Here is an 18,824-nt window from a genome sequence, read left to right on the forward strand (position 1 = left end):
ATGGGGAGAGTATCTCTGTCTGGGATAGGGAGAGTGTCTCTGTCTCTGTCTGGAATGGGGAGAGAGTCTCTGTCTGGGATGGGGAGAGTGTCTCTGTCTGTCTGGGATGGGGAGAGTGTCTCTGTCTGGGATGGAGAGAGTGTCTCTGTCTGGGATGGGGAGAGTGTCTCTGTCTCTGTCTGGGATGGGGAGAGTGTCTCTGTCTGGGATGGGGAGAGTGTCTCTGTTTCTGTCTGGGATGGGGAGAGTGTCTCTGTCTCTGTCTGGGATGGGGAGAGTGTCTCTGTCTGGGATGGGGAGAGAGTCTCTGTCTCTGTCTGGGATGGGGAGAGTGTCTCTGTCTGGGATGGGGAGAGTGTCTCTGTCTGGGATAGGGAGAGAGTCTCTGTCTCTGTCTGGGATGGGGAGAGAGTCTCTGTCTCTGTCTGGGATGGGGAGAGTGTCTCTGTCTGGGATGGGGAGAGTGTCTCTGTCTGGGATGGGGAGGGTTTGGGGAGTGTCTCTGTCTGGGATGGGGAGAGTGTCTCTGTCTGGGATGGGGAGAGTGTCTCTGTCTGGGATGGGGAGAGTGTCTCTGTCTGGGATGGGGAGAGTGTCTCTGTCTGGGATGGGGAGAGTGTCTCTGTCTGGGATGGGGAGAGTGTCTCTGTCTGGGATGGGGAGAGTGTCTCTGTCTGGGATGGGGAGAGTGTCTCTGTCTGGGATGGGGACAGTGTCTCTGTCTGGGATGGGGAGAGTGTCTCTGTCTGGGATGGGGAGAGTGTCTCTGTCTGGGATGGGGAGAGTGTCTCTGTCTGGGATGGGGAGAGTGTCTCTGTCTCATGGGTCATGACTCTGAAATGTCTTGTTCTCTCTCTTGGTTAGTAGGTCTGTTCTTTAATGCGTCTATTTATCTCTCTGCCCCTCCCTTTTCTCTTCATCTCTCTCTCTCTTCATCTGGGATGGAGTTGTCTCTGTCGTCCTCCTATCAGCTAGGTTCTGTGTTGGAGTCCTGATGTGCTCCCTCCATTCCAACTCTCCTAGGGATCTGTAAATGGACTTCCCTTGGGAAGTGTGTCTCCTGGGTCTTGAGAACAGAAAGTTTTGGTTTCTCTGTTACCTGTATCTGTCTTTGGATCTCTCTATATATCTGTCTCTGTTTCTCTCTCATCTCTCTCTCACTCACACTCTCCCTGGGTTCTTTGAATGTCCCTATTTCTCTCTTTCACCCCCCTTTTCTCTTCATCTCTCTCTCTCTCTTCATCTGGGATGGAGTTGTTTCTGTCGTCCTCCTGTCAGCTAGGTTCTGTGTTGCAGTGCTGATGTGCTCCCTCCATTCCAACTCTCCTAGGGATCTGTAAATGGACTTCCCTTGGGCTGTAGGGAGATTGACTAGCTAGCCTGGTGGTTGTTTCCTCATAGGAGTTCACAAGGACATAGCTGATAGCTAGGATTTAATCCAGGCCTCTGCAGTGTTTTAGCACAGCGAGGCTTGTGTTGTTGTTGTTGTTTTTCAGGGTACAGCTAGCTAAACGAGAAGACTAAGTGATAAAGGAAAGTAGTGTATGTATGATTATTATTAAAGTATGTCTATATAGATATACATCAGGCCACAGAGAAAGAGAGAGAGAGAAAGAAAGAGGGAGAGGGAGAGAGAGAGAGGGAGAGAGAGAGAGAGAGAAAGAAAGAAAGAGAGAGAGAGAGAGAGAGAGAGAGAGGGAGAGAGAGACAGACAGACAGACAGACAGACAGACAGACAGACAGACAGACAGACAGACAGACAGACAGACAGACAGACAGACAGACAGACAGACAGACAGACAGACAGACAGACAGACAGACAGGTTAAGTGTATAGGTAAAGACAGTCTAAATGTAAATGATAAAACCGTGTGGTCTTGGTGGATTTTAGTAGGTTAGATGTTGTATGATCATGTTAGGTGAGAAGGAAATATATGACTTGTATCTGTGCTGTATCTGTTGTCCTGTCACTGCACAGAACTTCATATGAGAGGATGTCTCTGAGAACAAATGACAGTAAACTCATCCATTGTAGCATTTCTGTAGATTCATCCATTGTAGCATTGTAGCATTACGTATCGGCCTCACGGCGTTCATCAGAGCTTTACGTACCGGCCTCACGGCCTTCATCAGAGCTTTACGTATTGGCCTCACGGCCTTCATCAGAGCTTTATGTACCGGCCTCACGGCCTTCATCAGAGCTTTACGTACCGGCCTCACGGCCTTCATCAGAGCTTTACGTACCGGCCTCACGGCCTTCATCAGAGCTTTACGTATCGGCCTCACGGCCTTCATCAGAGCTTTACGTATCGGCCTCAGGGTCTTCATCAGAGCTTTACGTACCGCCCTCACGGCCTTCATCAGAGCTTTACGTACCGGCCTCACGGACTTCCTCAGAGCTTTACGTACCGCCCTCACGGCCTTCATCAGAGCTTTACGTACCGGCCTCACGGCCTTCATCAGAGCTTTACGTATTGGCCTCACGGCCTTCATCAGAGCTTTACGTACCGGCCTCACGGACTTCCTCAGAGCTTTACGTACCGGACTCACGGCCTTCATCAGAGCTTTACGTATCGGCCTCAGGGTCTTCATCAGAGCTTTACGTACCGCCCTCACGGCCTTCATCAGAGCTTTACGTACCGGCCTCACGGCCTTCATCAGAGCTTTACGTACCGGCCTCACGGCCTTCATCAGAGCTTTACGTACCGGCCTCAGGGCCTTCATCAGAGCTTTACGTACCGGCCTCACGGACTTCCTCAGAGCTTTACGTATTGGCCTCACGGCCTTCATCAGAGCTTTACGTACCGGCCTCAGGGCCTTCATCAGAGCTTTTGTGAGTTTTTTAAAATTAGCACCCTTATGTAGACCTAGCCACACCCACATCCGTTACACACATGGAAAGGGGTTGGAGGCCAAGGAAAAACAAATACTAAGTGCTACCAAATATAACAATATGCATTTCATAAATATTCCAATAAAATGTGTAAATAAGACATATTAAACACGTCTATAAACCACAATGAGGACATAGCAAGTTTTCATTAATCATTTCTACCTTTAGATTTTGTGGCATAGAGAAAGTCAAGATATCAGACAGGGGAGGTGATATTAATAATACTCTGAGTAAAAGAGAATGTTTTGGGATTTTCACCCTCCAGACATTATTTCCTGAAGGACTTAATGATGAAATGCCTATGAATGTTATGTTGTGAATTTGAACATGAATTATGTGCCTATTTAAGATTACTCTGATGTTTTTCGTACGATGTACCCAATGATTAATGAAAACTTGCTATGTCCTCATTGTGGTTTATAGACGTGTTTAATACGTCTTATTTACACACTTTATTGGAATATTTATGAAATGCATATTGTTATATTTGGTAGCACTTATTTGTTTTTCCTTGGCCTCCAACCCCTTTCGACGTGTGGAACGGATGTGGGTGGGGCTAGGTCTTTTTATTATATTTTATTTATTTATTTCACCTTTTTTTAACCAGGTAGATTATTTGAGAACAAGTTCTCATTTGCAACTGCGACCTGGCCAAGATAAAGCAAAGCAGTTCGACACATACAACAACACAGAGTTACACATGGAATAAACAAAACATACAGTCAATAATACAGTAGAACAAAAGAAAACAAAAAGTCTATATACAGTGAGTGCAAATGAGGTAAGTTAAAGCAATAAATAGGCCATGGTGGCGAAGTAATTACAATATAGCAATTAAACACTGGAATGGTAGATGTGCAGAAGATGAATGTGCAAGTAGAGCTACTGGGGTGCAAAGGAGCAAGATAAATATATAAATACAGTATGGGGATGTGGTAGGTAGATAGATGGGCTGTTTACAGATGGGCTATGTACAGGTGCAGTGATCTGTGAGCTGCTCTGACAGCTGGTGCTTCAAGCTAGTGAGGGAGATATGAGTCTCCAGCTTCAGAGATTTTTGCAGTTCGTTCCAGTCATTGGCAGCAGAGAACTGGAAGGAAAGGCGGCCAAAGGAGGAATTGGCTTTGGGGGTGACCAGTGAGATATAACTGCTGGAGCGCATGCTACGAATGGGTGCTGCTATGGTGACCAGTGAGCTGAGATAAGGCGTGGCTTTACCTAGCAGAGACTTGTAGATGACCTGTAGCCAGTGGGTTTGGCGATGAGTATGAAGCGAGGGCCAACCAACGAGAGCGTACAGGTCGCAATGGTGGGTAGTGTATGGGGCTTTGGTGACAAAACGGATGGCACTGTGATAGACTGCATCCAGTTTGTTGAGTAGAGTGTTGGAGGCTATTTTATAGATGCCATCACCGAAGTCGAGGATCGGTAGGATGGTCAGTTTTACGAGGGTGTGTTTGGCAGCATGAATGAAGGATGCTTTGTTGCGATATAGGAAGCCGATTCTAGATTTAATTTGGATTGGAGATGCTTAATGTGAGTCTGGAAGGAGAGTTTACAGTCTAACCAGACACCCAGATATTTGTAGTTGTCCACGTATTCTAAGTCAGAGCCGTCCAGAGTAGTGATGCTGGACGGGCAAGCAGGTGGGGGCAGTGATTGATTGAATAGCATGCATTTAGTTTTACCTGCGTTTAAGAGCAGTTGGAGGCCACGGAAGGAGAGTTGTATGGCATTGAAGCTCGTCTGGAGGTTAGTTAACACAGTGTCCAAAGAGGGGCCAGAAGTATACAGAATGGTGTCGTCTGCGTAGAGGTGGATCAGATAATCACCAGCAGCAAGAGCAACATCATTGATGTATATAGAGAAGAGAGTCGGCCCGAGAATTGAACCCTGTGGCACACCCATAGAGACTGCCAGAGGTCCGGACAACAGGCCCTCCGATTTGACACACTGACCTCTATCTGAGAAGTAGTTGGTAAACCAGGCGAGGCAATCATTTGAGAAACCAAGGCTGTCGAGTCTGCCAATAAGAATGTGGTGCTTGACAGAGTCGAAAGCCTTGGCCAGGTCGATGAATACGGCTGCACAGTAATGTCTCTTATCGATGGCGGTTATGATGTCGTTTAGGACCTTGAGCGTGGCTCAGGTGCACCCATGACCAGCTCTGAAACCAGATTGCATAGAGGAGAAGGTACGGTGGGATTTGAAATGGTCGGTAATCTGTTTGTTAACTTGGTTTTCGAAGACTTTAGAAAGACAGGGTAGGATAGATATAGGTCTGTAGCAGTTTCGGTCTAGAGTGTCACCCCCTTTGAAGAGGGGGATGACCGCGGCAGCTTTCCAATCTTTGGGAATCTCAGACGATACGAAAGAGAGGTTGAACAGGCTAGTAATAGGGGTTGCAACAATTTCGGCAGATTATTTTAGAAAGAGAGGGTCCAGATTGTCTAGCCCGGCTGATTTGTATGGGTCCAGATTTTGCAGCTCTTTCAGAACATCAGCTATCTGGATTTGGGTGAAGGAGAAATGGTGGGGGCTTTGGTGGGTTGCTGTGGAGGGTGCCGGGCAGTTGACCGGGGTAGGGGTAGCCAGGTGGAAAGCATGGCCAGCCGTAGAGAAATGCTTATTGAAATTCTCAATTATAGTGGATTTATCGGTGGTAACAGTGTTTCCTAGCCTCAAGCAGTGGGCAGCTGGGAGGAGGTGCTCTTATTCTCCATGGACTTTACAGTGTCCCAGAACTTTTTTGAGTTAGTACTACAGGATGCAAATTTCTGGTTGAAAAAGCTAGCCTTAGCTTTTCTAACTGCCTGTGTATATTTGTTCCTAACTTCCCTGAAAATGTGCATATCACGGGGGCTATTCGATGCTAATGCAGAACGCCACAGAACGTCTACATAAGGGTGCTAATTTTTTTAAAATCACAAAAGCTCTGATGAAGGCCGTGAGGCCGATACGTAAGCTTATTAAAGATCAGTGATACTATCAAGAGCAGTGTGCAGCATCTCTGTAAACTCATCCATTGTAGCATCTCTGTAAACTCATCCATTGTAGAATCTCTGTAAACTCATCCATTGTAGCATCTCCGTAGATTCATCCATTGTAGCATCTCTGTAAAGTCATCCATTGTAGCATCTCTGTAAACTCATCCACTGTAGTATCTCTGTAGACTCATCCATTGTAGCATCTCTGTAGAATCATCCATTCTAGCATCTCTGTAGACTCATCCATTGTAGCATCTCTGTAGACTCATCCATTGTAGCATCTCTGTAGACTCATCCATTGTAGCATCTCTGTAGACTCATCCATTGTAGCAGCTCTGTGAGGATACGATACTGTCAGAAACAAGGGTTTGTTTTCAATGAAAAGTATGTGTCAACAGTTATGAAACTTATGTGAAGAACCAATACAATCCTCAAGCATCAACATTACATGTTGTTTTTTGTACTACAGGTGTTCAGTATAATCTAACGTCTCTGTGGTGTTTAGAGTTTATAGTAACAATTGATTTGCTCGTCTTGTTCAGATTGTAGCTTCTTTTTTTTTACAGTAAATCAAGCAGTGCTTAGCGTGTTTACATGAACGTGTGTGTAGATCAGAGCTCTGGAGGCTAGGTGATTTATGCCATAGCTCCATACATTAGGAGTCCATTTACCTCTTCAGCACTGGGAGAGACGAGTGGACGACCACAAGGTCTCCGCACCCACCTCCAGGAAATGTGACTGCATCAGTAAATCACGTCTGTCTGTCTGTCTGTCTCTGTCTGTCTGTCTCTGTCTGTCTCTGTCTGTCTGTCTGTCTGTCTGTCCGTCCGTCCGTCCGTCCGTCCGTCCGTCCGTCCGTCCGTCCGTCCGTGCGTGCGTGTGTGTTCCCGGGCCATGCCGAGAGGAAAGGTGTTATATTCCAGGATGGAATGGAACAATCCATAACAGAGATCCATATTGAGGTGGTGTAGAGGGGGAACAAGCCCCATGTACTAGAGAGAGGGAAACCCACTGTAGACTCTCACAGGGATTGTTTTCATTGTGTTACTGTGTGTGGAGGTAGCACTGCTCTTAAAGCTACAATCCTACATTCAAACAATAACAAAGTGATCACCCCTCCTCTGTTCTGGAAATAAAAAGTTGAGTGATGGGTCTGAAGAAATGTACATTCAAATTCATAGATGTAGCTACTGATGTAAGGCCTGACCATCCATGAAATCAAGTTTTTGGGGCGGCAGGTAGCCTAGTGGTTGTGTCAGTATCCAGAAGGTTGCTAGATCGAATCCCTGAGCTGACAAGGTAAAAATGGGTATATATCATTCATTTATAAAACCAAAAATGGATCTAGCAACTAAGGATTCTATCTTTAAATCCACTATGCTTCTTATCATGACTGGAGTTCTATCTGCAGAACACTGCTTCTATGGAGCGAATGATGAAGGAGATGACCTGCATGATGGCTGTACGGCACAATGAAACCCAGAACTACCTGTCGCATTGTTCATGTATTCATTCTTCTCTTTTTCAGGATTACCTGCCTTAGTGGTTGCCGTCTCAATGGGATTCACCAAAGCAAAAGGCTATGGGACACCCCAATAGTAGGTTTTTATCTCACTTCTTTCCGCCTGTGTCTCCTTGGTAGTTCTGATATTTTGGTAAAGATTATAATGTATAACATGTGGCATTTCCTCATGGTAATCACTGTCTATATCCCAAAATACAATTGTTTTCATTTGTAAAGCCTCATACTAATTGTGTCAATGGTCATTTAAATCAGAATAGTTTCATTTTCAGAAATGTTGGTAAATGAGCTTTTATTGTTTAAAGAACTTATGAAAGAGATTGGTGTGTTTTTTCACTATCTAATCATGGCATGGGTTTATTCAATTGCCAAGGGGAGCCTCACACTCTAGGAGTTTAATAACCAATGTTTCAATGCTGTCTTCATCAGAGCGTAATGACAAACACTGCGGGTCACCACTTTATATGCTTTGAAAGGACACACACACAGGTGTCTGTAATCAATGACACATGTATTTGTTCCAAATCTATCACATGATGCTTTCATTTCAGAGAGACTAAGAATCATGTGTTTTTTACTAAATGCTATATATCCGCCTCACTCAGAGAAATAAGTACTTCTACTAGGTGTTACACAGTCAAATGTAACAAATAACTACATTTTTAATAAAGAACTTTACAAATGTTACAATTGTGACATCAGTATTACAAAAATGTAAAATAATAATAATAATATTGCTTCTTTAATCAGAACAACAGTTTTCAGCTGTGCTAACATAATTGCAAAATGGTTTTCTAATGATCAATTAGCCTTTTAAAATGACAAACTTGGATTAGCTAACACAACGTGCCATTGGAACACAGGAGTGATGGTTGCTGATAATGGGCCTCTGTACGCCTATGTAGATATTCCAATCAGCCGTTTCCAGCTACAATAAAAAATCTGCCGTTTCCAGCTACAATAGTCATTTACAACAATGTCTACACTGTATTTCTGATGAATTTGATGTTATTTTAATGGACAATGGCTTTTCTTTCAAAAACAAGAACATTTGTAAGTAACCCCAAACTTTTGAACGGTAGTGTATTGTAAAACATTTACATTTGACATTTTAGTCATTAAGCAGATGCTCTTATCCAGAGAGATTACAGGTAGTGCATTCATCCTGAAATAGCTAGGTGGGACAACAACATATCACAGTTAAAGATATTTCGTTCCATCTAAACAGTGGATATATGTAGCGTTTTGCAAAAAAATATTGTTTTATTTCACATCTAAAATCTATGAATGAAAAAAATCTGAGAGCAGTAATATATTAAACACACATGAAGGTACCCACATGCAATGATTTCTGATGAAAAAACAAATTTGTGAAAACTTGTTTAGCTAGGCTAGGGTGAACCCTACAAACCTGACAAACCCCCAAGACAACCCCAGTGGGCATTTTAAAAGATTCTGACAATCCCCCATTTCCTCCTGAGTTGTGTCCCAGCTGAATACTAGTACATAAACAATGTTTAAAACTCTCGTTAGCATTTTATTCCCCAGTAAAACTTTCTGAAGCAGAACCACAGCATATGCTAGTACTCCCTTTACACTGGAGGATAACACAACTGTATGCAGCTGTGCACCATTAAGTTGATGTGATTCTGGGGTTTCATTTCTTTGTGGGAGTTGGTTCGCTAGCTGATGTCTCCTCCTCTCCTCTCCAATCCTCTCCTCTCCACTCCTCTTCTCTTCTCTTCTCCGCTCCTCTCCAATCCACTCCTCTTCTCTTCTCTTCTCCGCTCCTCTCCAATCCACTCCTCTCCACTCCTCTTCTCTTCTCCGCTCCGCTCCTCTCCTCTCCACTCCTCTTCTCTTCTCTTCTCTTCTCCTCTCCTCTCCGCTCCACTCCTTTCCTCTCTTCTCTTCTTCTCCTCTCTTCTCCACTTCACTCCTCTCCACTCCTCTCTTCTCTTCTCCTCTTTTCCGCTCTTCTCCTCTCTTCTCCTCTCCTCCTTTCCTCTCATCCTCTCTCTACAGCTGCTGGCTATCTCTAGAAGGTGGTCTCCTGTATGCCTTTGTTGGACCGGCAGCAGCAGTGGTTCTGGTATGTATTATAGTATTACAGTACTGCTGATTAAAGTAGATATTATAGTATTACAGTACTGCTGATTAAAGTGTGTATTATAGTGTTACTTTACAGCTGATTACAGTGCATAGTATAGTATTACAGTACTGCTAAATAAAGTATGTATTTTATTGTTACAGTACTGCTGATTACAGTGTGTTTTATAGTATTACAGTACTGCTGATTAAAGTATGTATTATAGTGTTACAGTACTGCTGATTAGTGTGTTTTATAGTATTACAGTACTGCTGATTAAAGTACATATTATATTATTACAGTACTGATAATTAAAGTAAAGTGTTACTTTACAGCTGATTACAGTGCATAGTATACTATTACAGTACTGCTAAATAAAGTATGTATTACAGTACTACAGTACTGCTGATTAAATTATGTATTATAGCTTTACAGTACTGCTGATTAAAGTATGTATTATAGTATTACAGTACTGCTGATTAAAATATGTATTCTAGTATTACAGTGCCTATCTGCTCATTAAAAGGGAGAAGGCTTGCAGTATCATTGTATGTTTAGGTTTAGTACTATTCAAGGTTGAAGGTGTCTTAATTATCCCATACATAATATTGGTTTGCAGGCAAGATGAGCATACAGTACATACAGTACATACTATCACATATAAAACATAGACACGAACATAGGCTACTCATTCGTTGCCTTGTTGGTTATTCATGTAAATGTACATTTTGTAAAACTGTAAGTGTTTGCTGAAAGAAAGGTCAATTCTTAGTATTTACTACAAACACTGTCCACACTCTTAGAAGAAAAAGGTGTTATCTAGGACCGAAAAGGTTTTTGGGGCTGTGCCCATAGGAGAACCCTTTGAAGAACCCTTTTGGGTTCCATTGAAAAAATCTTTCCGCAGAAGGTTCTACATTGAACTCAAAAGGGTTCTACCTGGAACCAAAAAGGTTTATCCTATGGGACTAGCCGAAGAACCCTTTTGGAACTATTTTTTCTCTTTTCAAACTCTTTTTCGCTAAGAGTGTAGCCTCCTTCCAAAATCTTGAAATGTTTCATCAAAGCAGTAAGCACTGATTCACTGATTAAATTACATTCAAAATACTTGATTTATCCCACAAGGGGCAATTATTGCAAATCTGATGTTACAGTGTTGGAGTTACTGTTTGTCTAAGGAGGTGATTTTGCTTTTGAAAATAACAGCAGCTGCTGTCAGACAGACAAAGCCTCCCTGAAGGCTCTTGTGTTGGATTGAGGGGAACATAGAGGTCTTGCGAGTTAGTAAATGTAATGTCAATGCCATGAGTAAGCCACACAGCCCTAGATGTCACATTACAACAGAGGAGAGGAAGAATAGAGGAGATAGGTCATAATAGAGGAGAGAGATCATAATAGAGGAGATAGATCATAATAGAGGAGAGAGATCATAATAGAGGAGATAGATCATAATAGAGGAGATGGATCATAATAGAGGAGAGAGATCATAATAGAGGAGAGTGATCATAATAGAGGAGAGAGATCATAATAGAGGAGATAGATCATAATAGAGGAGAGTGATCATAATAGAGGAGATAGATCATAATAGAGGAGATGGATCATAATAGAGGAGAGAGATCATAATAGAGGAGAGTGATCATAATAGAGGAGAGTGATCATAATAGAGGAGATGGATCATAATAGAGGAGAGAGATCATAATAGAGGAGAGAGATCATAATAGAGGAGAGAGATCATAATCATAATAATTATTGAAATGGAAGTGACCCCAATCCTGCCTTGTTCCCCCTCTATGAAAATGTAAATGTCACCCTTCAGACCTTGACAGTGTCCTCTTAGTCTAATGGAGTTGGGTTGGTGAGTGGGAGAGCCAGGTCTGATTCCCACCAGTTAAACTGCTTTTCTCTATAAACAGTGGAATGTGAGGGAGTGTAACTAGTTATATATTTTCATTCGTCTCTGGGATTCAAACAAGCAACCTTTCGGTTACTGGCCCAGTGCTTTTAACTGGTAGCCTACCTGCCGCCCCATATGACTAAATATATTCAGGTTTCCCTCAGGTATATGACTAAATATATTCAGGTTTCCCTCAGGTATATGACTAAATATATTCAGGTTTCCCTCAGGTATATGACTAAATATATTCAGGTTTCCCTCAGGTATATGAATAGATATATTCAGGTTTCCCTCAGGTATATGAATAGATATATTCAGGTTTCCCTCAGGTATATGAAAAGATATATTCAGGTTTCCCTCAGGTATATGATTAGATATATTCAGGTTTCCCTCAGGTATATGATTAGATATATTCAGGTTTCCCTCAGGAATAGATATATTCAGGTTTCCCTCAGGTATATGAATAGATATATTCAGGTTTCCCTCAGGTATATGAATAGATATATTCAGGTTTCCTCTCAGGTATATGATTAGATATATTCAGGTTTCCCTCAGGTACATGATTAGATATATTCAGGTTTCCCTCAGGTATATGATTAGATATATTCAGGTTTCCCTCAGGTATATGAATAGATATATTCAGGTTTCCTCTCAGGTATATGATTAGATATATTCAGGTTTCCCTCAGGTATATGAATAGATATATTCAGGTTTCCCTCAGGTATATGAATAGATATATTCAGGTTTCCTCTCAGGTATATGATTAGATATATTCAGGTTTCCCTCAGGTACATGAATAGATATATTCAGGTTTCACTCAGGTATATGAATAGATATATTCAGGTTTCCCTCAGGTATATGATTAGATATATTCAGGTTTCCCTCAGGTACATGAATAGATATATTCAGGTTTCCCTCAGGTATATGATTAGATATATTCAGGTTTCCCTCAGGTATATGATTAGATATATTCAGGTTTCCCTCAGGTACATGAATAGATATATTCAGGTTTCCCTCAGGTATATGATTAGATATATTCAGGTTTCCCTCAGGTATATGATTAGATATATTCAGGTTTCCCTCAGGTATATGAATAGATATATTCAGGTTTCCCTCAGGTACATGATTAGATATATTCAGGTTTCCCTCAGGTATATGAATAGATATATTCAGGTTTCCCTCAGGTATATGATTAGATATATTCAGGTTTCCCTCAGGTATATGATTAGATATATTCAGGTTTCCTCTCAGGTACATGAATATATATGTGAAGGTATTCCTTCTCTATGAACAGGTCAACATGGTGATTGGCATCTTGGTGTTCAACAAGCTGGTCTCCAGAGACGGGATTCTGGAGAAGAAGCCGAAGCATCGAGCTGGGTAAGAAACCACCTACAGCAAAGATATAGAATCTCTATTCTATTATATTTCTATGACCTGTAGTATGTCTGAAGCAGCTGGGTAAGAAACCACCTACAGCAAAGATATAGAATCTCTATTCTATTATATTTCTATGACCTGTAGTATGTCTGAACCAGCTGGGTAAGAAACCACCTACAGCAAAGATATAGAATCTCTATTCTATTTTATTTCTATGACCTGTAGTATGTCTGAAGCAGCTGGGTAAGAGAGCACCTACTTATAAAATACATGTTGATACACAACAAAGACAGACAGCAACTAGTTATACTTCCTTAATTAGGTATACTTCCTTATATGGACATTGAAACACTCCAGGTTGGCTGGAGGGTTGACTGTATAGCTCTCCTAAGATCTTCAGTGGTCTACTTCTCCAGTCCTTTAGTGTACATAGTAGTCTGACTCCTCCTCACCACACATTCACACAGACCCTCTGGATGTGTTCATTTTCCAAATGGAGATTAGGCCTCGTTCTTTACTCTGGCTGATGGGAGAACATTAGAGGCATCAACATAAAGAGGTCACATCTCTCTGGGGGAGACGGTGTGTGTGTGTGTGTGTGTGTGTGTGTGCGTGCGTGCGTGCGTGCGTGCGTGCGTGTGTGTGTGGGGAGAGACAGTGGGAGACGTGGCAGAATCAGTCCATAATGAAAATGGTTTAAAACGCTCACCACCCACAGGTCTCCAGATTGGCCCTGAGTACTACTAACGAGATACAGAGTTGGAATGCTTTATTTTCTGTCGTCTGGTTTATACTTGGTCTAACAACATGTCTGTAGACCACTAGAATGTGACAACTGTCCACGGACTGTCCTTAGATCTACTGTAAACCAGCCTTATGTCATCTTGCCATGTGTGTTAAAACACTTTGTCCCTGCCTGACTACTACTAGTGTGATAGAGAAAGTTGGGATGCCATTCCTAGTGATGTTTTTTCACTAAGGTCATTTTATGTGTTCATCTTGATGCGTGTTAATCCCAAAGCCCTCTACAACACCCACGTTAACACATGTCTGTCTGGAAACTGCTAACATGAAAAGTTGTGGGTGCTACTGTTTTTCCTGAACCCTTGTGTTGTGTTGAGGTCTGTGGGACCCATTTTCAATGTTTACTAAAAGAAAAATGCAATTAATTATTTTTTCAATCTGGACTCTTTGGCCTTGGCTCATTTTCTGTGAAGAACGTGTAAAAGAACACATTTTCATTGAGTGCACACTGTGTACCCCCCTACACATTTATATTACATATGAGGTGTTCTGGTCCACCGGACCCCCCTACACATTTATATTACATATGAGGTGTTCTGGTTCACCGGACCCCCCTACACATTTATATTACATATGAGGTGTTCTGGTCCACCGGACCCCCCTACACATTTATATTACATATGAGGTGTTCTGGCCCACCGGACCCCCCTACACATTTATATTACATATGAGGTGTTCTGGTCCACCGGACCCCCCTACACATTTATATTACATATGAGGTGTTCTGGTCCACCGGACCCCCCTACACATTTATATTACATATGAGGTGTTCAGGTCCACCGGACCCCCCTACACATTTATATTACATATGAGGTGTTCTGGTTCACCGGACCCCCCTACACATTTATATTACATATGAGGTGTTCTGGTTCACCGGACCCCCCTACACATTTATATTACATATGAGGTGTTCTGGTCCACCGGACCCCCCTACACATTTATATTACATATGAGGTGTTCTGGTTCACCGGACCCCCCTACACATTTATATTACATATGTGGTGTTCTGGTTCACCGAACCCCCCTACACATTTATATTACATATGAGGTGTTCTGGTCCACCGGACCCCCCTACACATTTATATTACATATGAGGTGTTCTGGTTCACCGGACCCCCCTACACATTTATATTACATATGAGGTGTTCTGGTCCACCGGACCCCCCTACACATTTATATTACATATGAGGTGTTCTGGTTCACCGGACCCCCCTACACATTTATATTACATATGAGGTGTTCTGGTCCACCGGACCCCCCTACACATTTATATTACATATGAGGTGTTCTGGTCCACCGGACCCCCCTACACATTTATATTACATATGAGGTGTTCAGGTCCACCGGACCCCCCTACACATTTATATTACATATGAGGTGTTCTGGTTCACCGGACCCCCCTACACATTTATATTACATATGAGGTGTTCTGGTTCACCGGACCCCCCTACACATTTATATTACATATGAGGTGTTCTGGTCCACCGGACCCCCCTGCACATTTATATTACTTATGAGGTGTTCAGGTCCACCGGACCCCCCTACACATTTATATTACATATGAGGTGTTCTGGTCCACCGGACCCCCCTACACATTTATATTACATATGAGGTGTTCTGGTCCACCGGACCCCCCTACACATTTATATTACATATGAGGTGTTCTGGTCCACCGGACCCCCCTACACATTTATATTACATATGAGGTGTTCTGGTCCACCGGACCCCCCTACACATTTATATTACATATGAGGTGTTCTGGTCCACCGGTTCCCCCTGCACATTTATATTACATATGAGGTGTTCTGGTCCACCGGACCCCCCTGCACATTTATATTACATATGAGGTGTTCAGGTCCACCGGACCCCCCTACACATTTATATTACATATGAGGTGTTCTGGTCCACCGGACCCCCCTGCACATTTATATTACATATGAGGTGTTCGGGTCCACCGGACCCCCCTACACATTTATATTACATATGAGGTGTTCGGGTCCACCGGACCCCCCTACACATTTATATTACATATGAGGTGTTCAGGTCCACCGGACCCCCCTACACATTTATATTACATATGAGGTGTTCGGGTCCACCGGACCCGAGGGTAATAATAGTGTGGAAAAGTGTATGTGTAGGTGAAAACAAGTAACAATGTAACAAAACGGTTTGCTGTGTGTCTTCACTCTGTCTTTCTCCTCCCTGGGCCTGCTGTTTCAACATAGCACCAAGAACCTGTTTATCTCCCTGCCTGTCTGCCTGTCTCCCACTTTTCTCGCACTCTTTACCCTTTGTAGTGTGTGAAACTACAAACTACAACTACAAACACATTATTTATTTATTGTATTTTTTTATTTAACCTTTCACTAGGCAGGTCTTGCGGGAACTGCACGATGTTATTACAATATATTATTTAGATATATTATTTCGATACATTGTCCCCAAAAAACATTTTTCCAAACTCTCCCCCAGCCAGGTGCAAATTGGGTGAGGAACACAACAGATAAATAGCTTTGCATGTGTGGCTCCTTACCACAATCAATCAGTATGGCAAAAATAATCTCTGCTCAGAGAGACTTCAAAATAATTTTTTGCAGAGAGAGAAGCTAGTGTGGAAGGAGTGTTTTCCACTTTGGAAGATGAAGAATTCTTCCGAATATGAGGATCATGTCTCTGTCAATTCAGAGTCTGACAGTGAGTTGGAAGAAGAGGATGAGATTGACCCCAGGACCAGCCCGTCAGCAACCAGCCCCAGGACCATCCGGTCAGCAACCAGCCCCAGGACCAGCCCGTCAGCAACCAGCCCCAGGACCAGCCCGTCAGCAACCAGCCCCAGGACCAGCCCGTCAGCAACCAGCAACCAGCCCCAGGACCAGCCCGTCAGCAACCAGCCCCAGGAACAGCCCGTCAGCAACCAGCAACCAGCCCCAGGACCAGCCCTTTATAGAATCTTATAGAATCAAGATCTGGGCTGCCTGTGATGCTGCTTAATCATATGTGTGGAACTTGCAAGTGTATACGGGGAAGTCAAATGGAGGAGTCCCTGAGAAGAACCAAGGGATGCAGGTTGCCCTGGAAGTGACACAGTGACTCCGTGGCCATAACATCACATTCGATAACTTTTTTACTTTGCGCTAGCTGGGACAGGAGCTCCTCAAGAGGAAGCTGACAATGGTAGGATCAAAGCTCCCACCTCAGCTGTTAAATACACGGAAGAGGCCTATCAATTCCTCTAAGTTTGTGTTCACTGCCGACACGTCCCTAGTGTCCTACAGTGGGGGAAAAAAGTATTTGATACCCTGCTGTATTTGTAGGTTTGCCCACTGACAAAGAAATGATCAGTCTATAATTTTAATGGTAGGTTTATTTGAACAGTGAGAGATAGAATGACAACAAAAAAATCCAGAAAAACGCATTTCAAAAATGTTATAAATTGATTTGCATTTTAATGAGGGAAATAAGTATTTGACCCCCTCTCAATCAGAAAGATTTCAGAAAAATGTGGTACTCATGAGTACGCTGCATAGGGATGGGAGAATCTGTGGCCAGGAACATCAGAAACCAGAAATGACAATGGATTACAATGCTACAGAAGGAGGGGTGGACTAGACAACTGGTGACTGGCTACAGCTGCAAAAGAAGAACCCTCTGCTGGCCACTTGTGATATTCTTCAACAGCTTGGACGTACAACGCGTTTGTCATCTGGATGGCGTTGAACCCAGACTGGAACAGAGGGAAGCTCCAGAGGAGACGGCTTTTTCTCGAGGAGCTGGGAAAGGCATTGGTAAGACCTCAAATCCAGAGGAGACAACATATCCCAAGGACCCCAGCTTCTGCAGCCATCGTGAGGAGGATTCAGGAGGAGGATGCTGATAAAAATCACATTTTATTAACAAAAACGAATAGTACTTGTATAGATAAATGTGATCTAGTAGAGTTGAATGTCTAATATTAACCATGTATGCTGTCTGTATTGCTTGTAACTGATATAAGTCAACATCTAAGTATTAAGTATTTTTACCTAAATTGTTATGGCTGTATTGTTTTAAAAACCCAATAATGTTGTGGGTCCATCAGACCCGCAGACATTGGGTGAATAACAAAAACATGAACACCACACAAGGGTTAAACACACTGACAAATTGGCCCTGGCTACTACTAATACGATAGAGAACGTTGGGATGGTGTAGTGCTGCTTCTTCACTACTATCATCACTAGTGTCCACATGTTGTATGATAGAACAGAAGGAATGCTATGCTAGTCATAGTGCTGCTTCTTCACTACTATCATCACTAGTGTCCACATGTTGTATGATAGAACAGAAGGAATGCTATGCTAGTCATAGTGCTGCTTCTTCACTACTATCATCACTAGTGTCCACATGTTGTATGATAGAACAGAAGGAATGCTATGCTAGTCATAGTGCTACTTCTTCACTAAACACTATTTCCTGTTGTTTTGTTGTTTGTTGTCCCACAGACCGATGAACGAGCCCCATACAGGGTTAACTCTGAAATGTGCCAAATGTGGCGTGGTGTCCACAACAGCTCTTTCTGCAACTACAGCCAGCAATGCCATGTAAGTTCTCTCTTACAGTACATCAATGCCTGGCAGTGGAAATTCATGAGATTAGCTGTATGTGTCTGTGTGCATGACTGGTCTGATGGTGTGTGTGTGTGTGTGTGTGTGTGTGTGTGTGTGTGTGTGTGTGTGTGTGTGTGTGTGTGTGTGTGTGGTGTGTGTGTGTGTGTGTGTGTGTGTGTGTGAGTGCGTGTGTGTGTGTGTGTGTGTGTGTGTGTGTGTGTGTGTGTGTGTGTGTGTGTGTGCGTGCATGACTAGTCTGATGGTCTGTGTGTCTGGACCAAAACCTTGGAAGATCTACTGAGAATTAACAGGACAGAATATTTGTCCTTGCGTAGATAGCTATATTTCTTCCTCAACAGAGACTGATGGTCTGGAGAAACACCTTCTTAGACCTATAGTAGAGTACAGGGCAGTCAGACAGTAATGTTAGACCTATAGTAGAGTACTGGGCAGTCAGACAGTAATGTTAGACCTATAGTAGAGTACTGGGTAGTCAGACAGTAATGTTAGACCTATAGTAGAGTACAGGGCAGTCAGACAGTAATGTTAGACCTATAGTAGAGTACAGGGCAGTCAGACAGTAATGTTAGACCTATAGTAGAGTACTGGGTAGTCAGACAGTAATGTTAGACCTATAGTAGAGTACTGGGTAGTCAGACAGTAATGTTAG

General features: G+C 42.9%; 1 protein-coding gene across 1 annotated transcript in view; it reads left to right on the forward strand.

Moving 5' to 3' along the window:
• The window catches only part of adgrb3 (adhesion G protein-coupled receptor B3), a gene marked incomplete in the record, with an annotated part of 281,919 nt that overhangs the window by 239,455 nt on the left and 23,640 nt on the right, over positions 1–18,824 (forward strand). The window contains 3 exon segments of the mRNA XM_029697579.1: positions 9,427–9,493; positions 12,679–12,764; positions 18,050–18,148. Coding sequence (XP_029553439.1) covers positions 9,427–9,493; positions 12,679–12,764; positions 18,050–18,148 — 252 coding nt within the window.

The sequence above is a fragment of the Salmo trutta genome, chromosome 18 (assembly GCF_901001165.1).
Source record: "Salmo trutta chromosome 18, fSalTru1.1, whole genome shotgun sequence".
Taxonomy (NCBI): Eukaryota; Metazoa; Chordata; class Actinopteri; order Salmoniformes; family Salmonidae; genus Salmo; species Salmo trutta.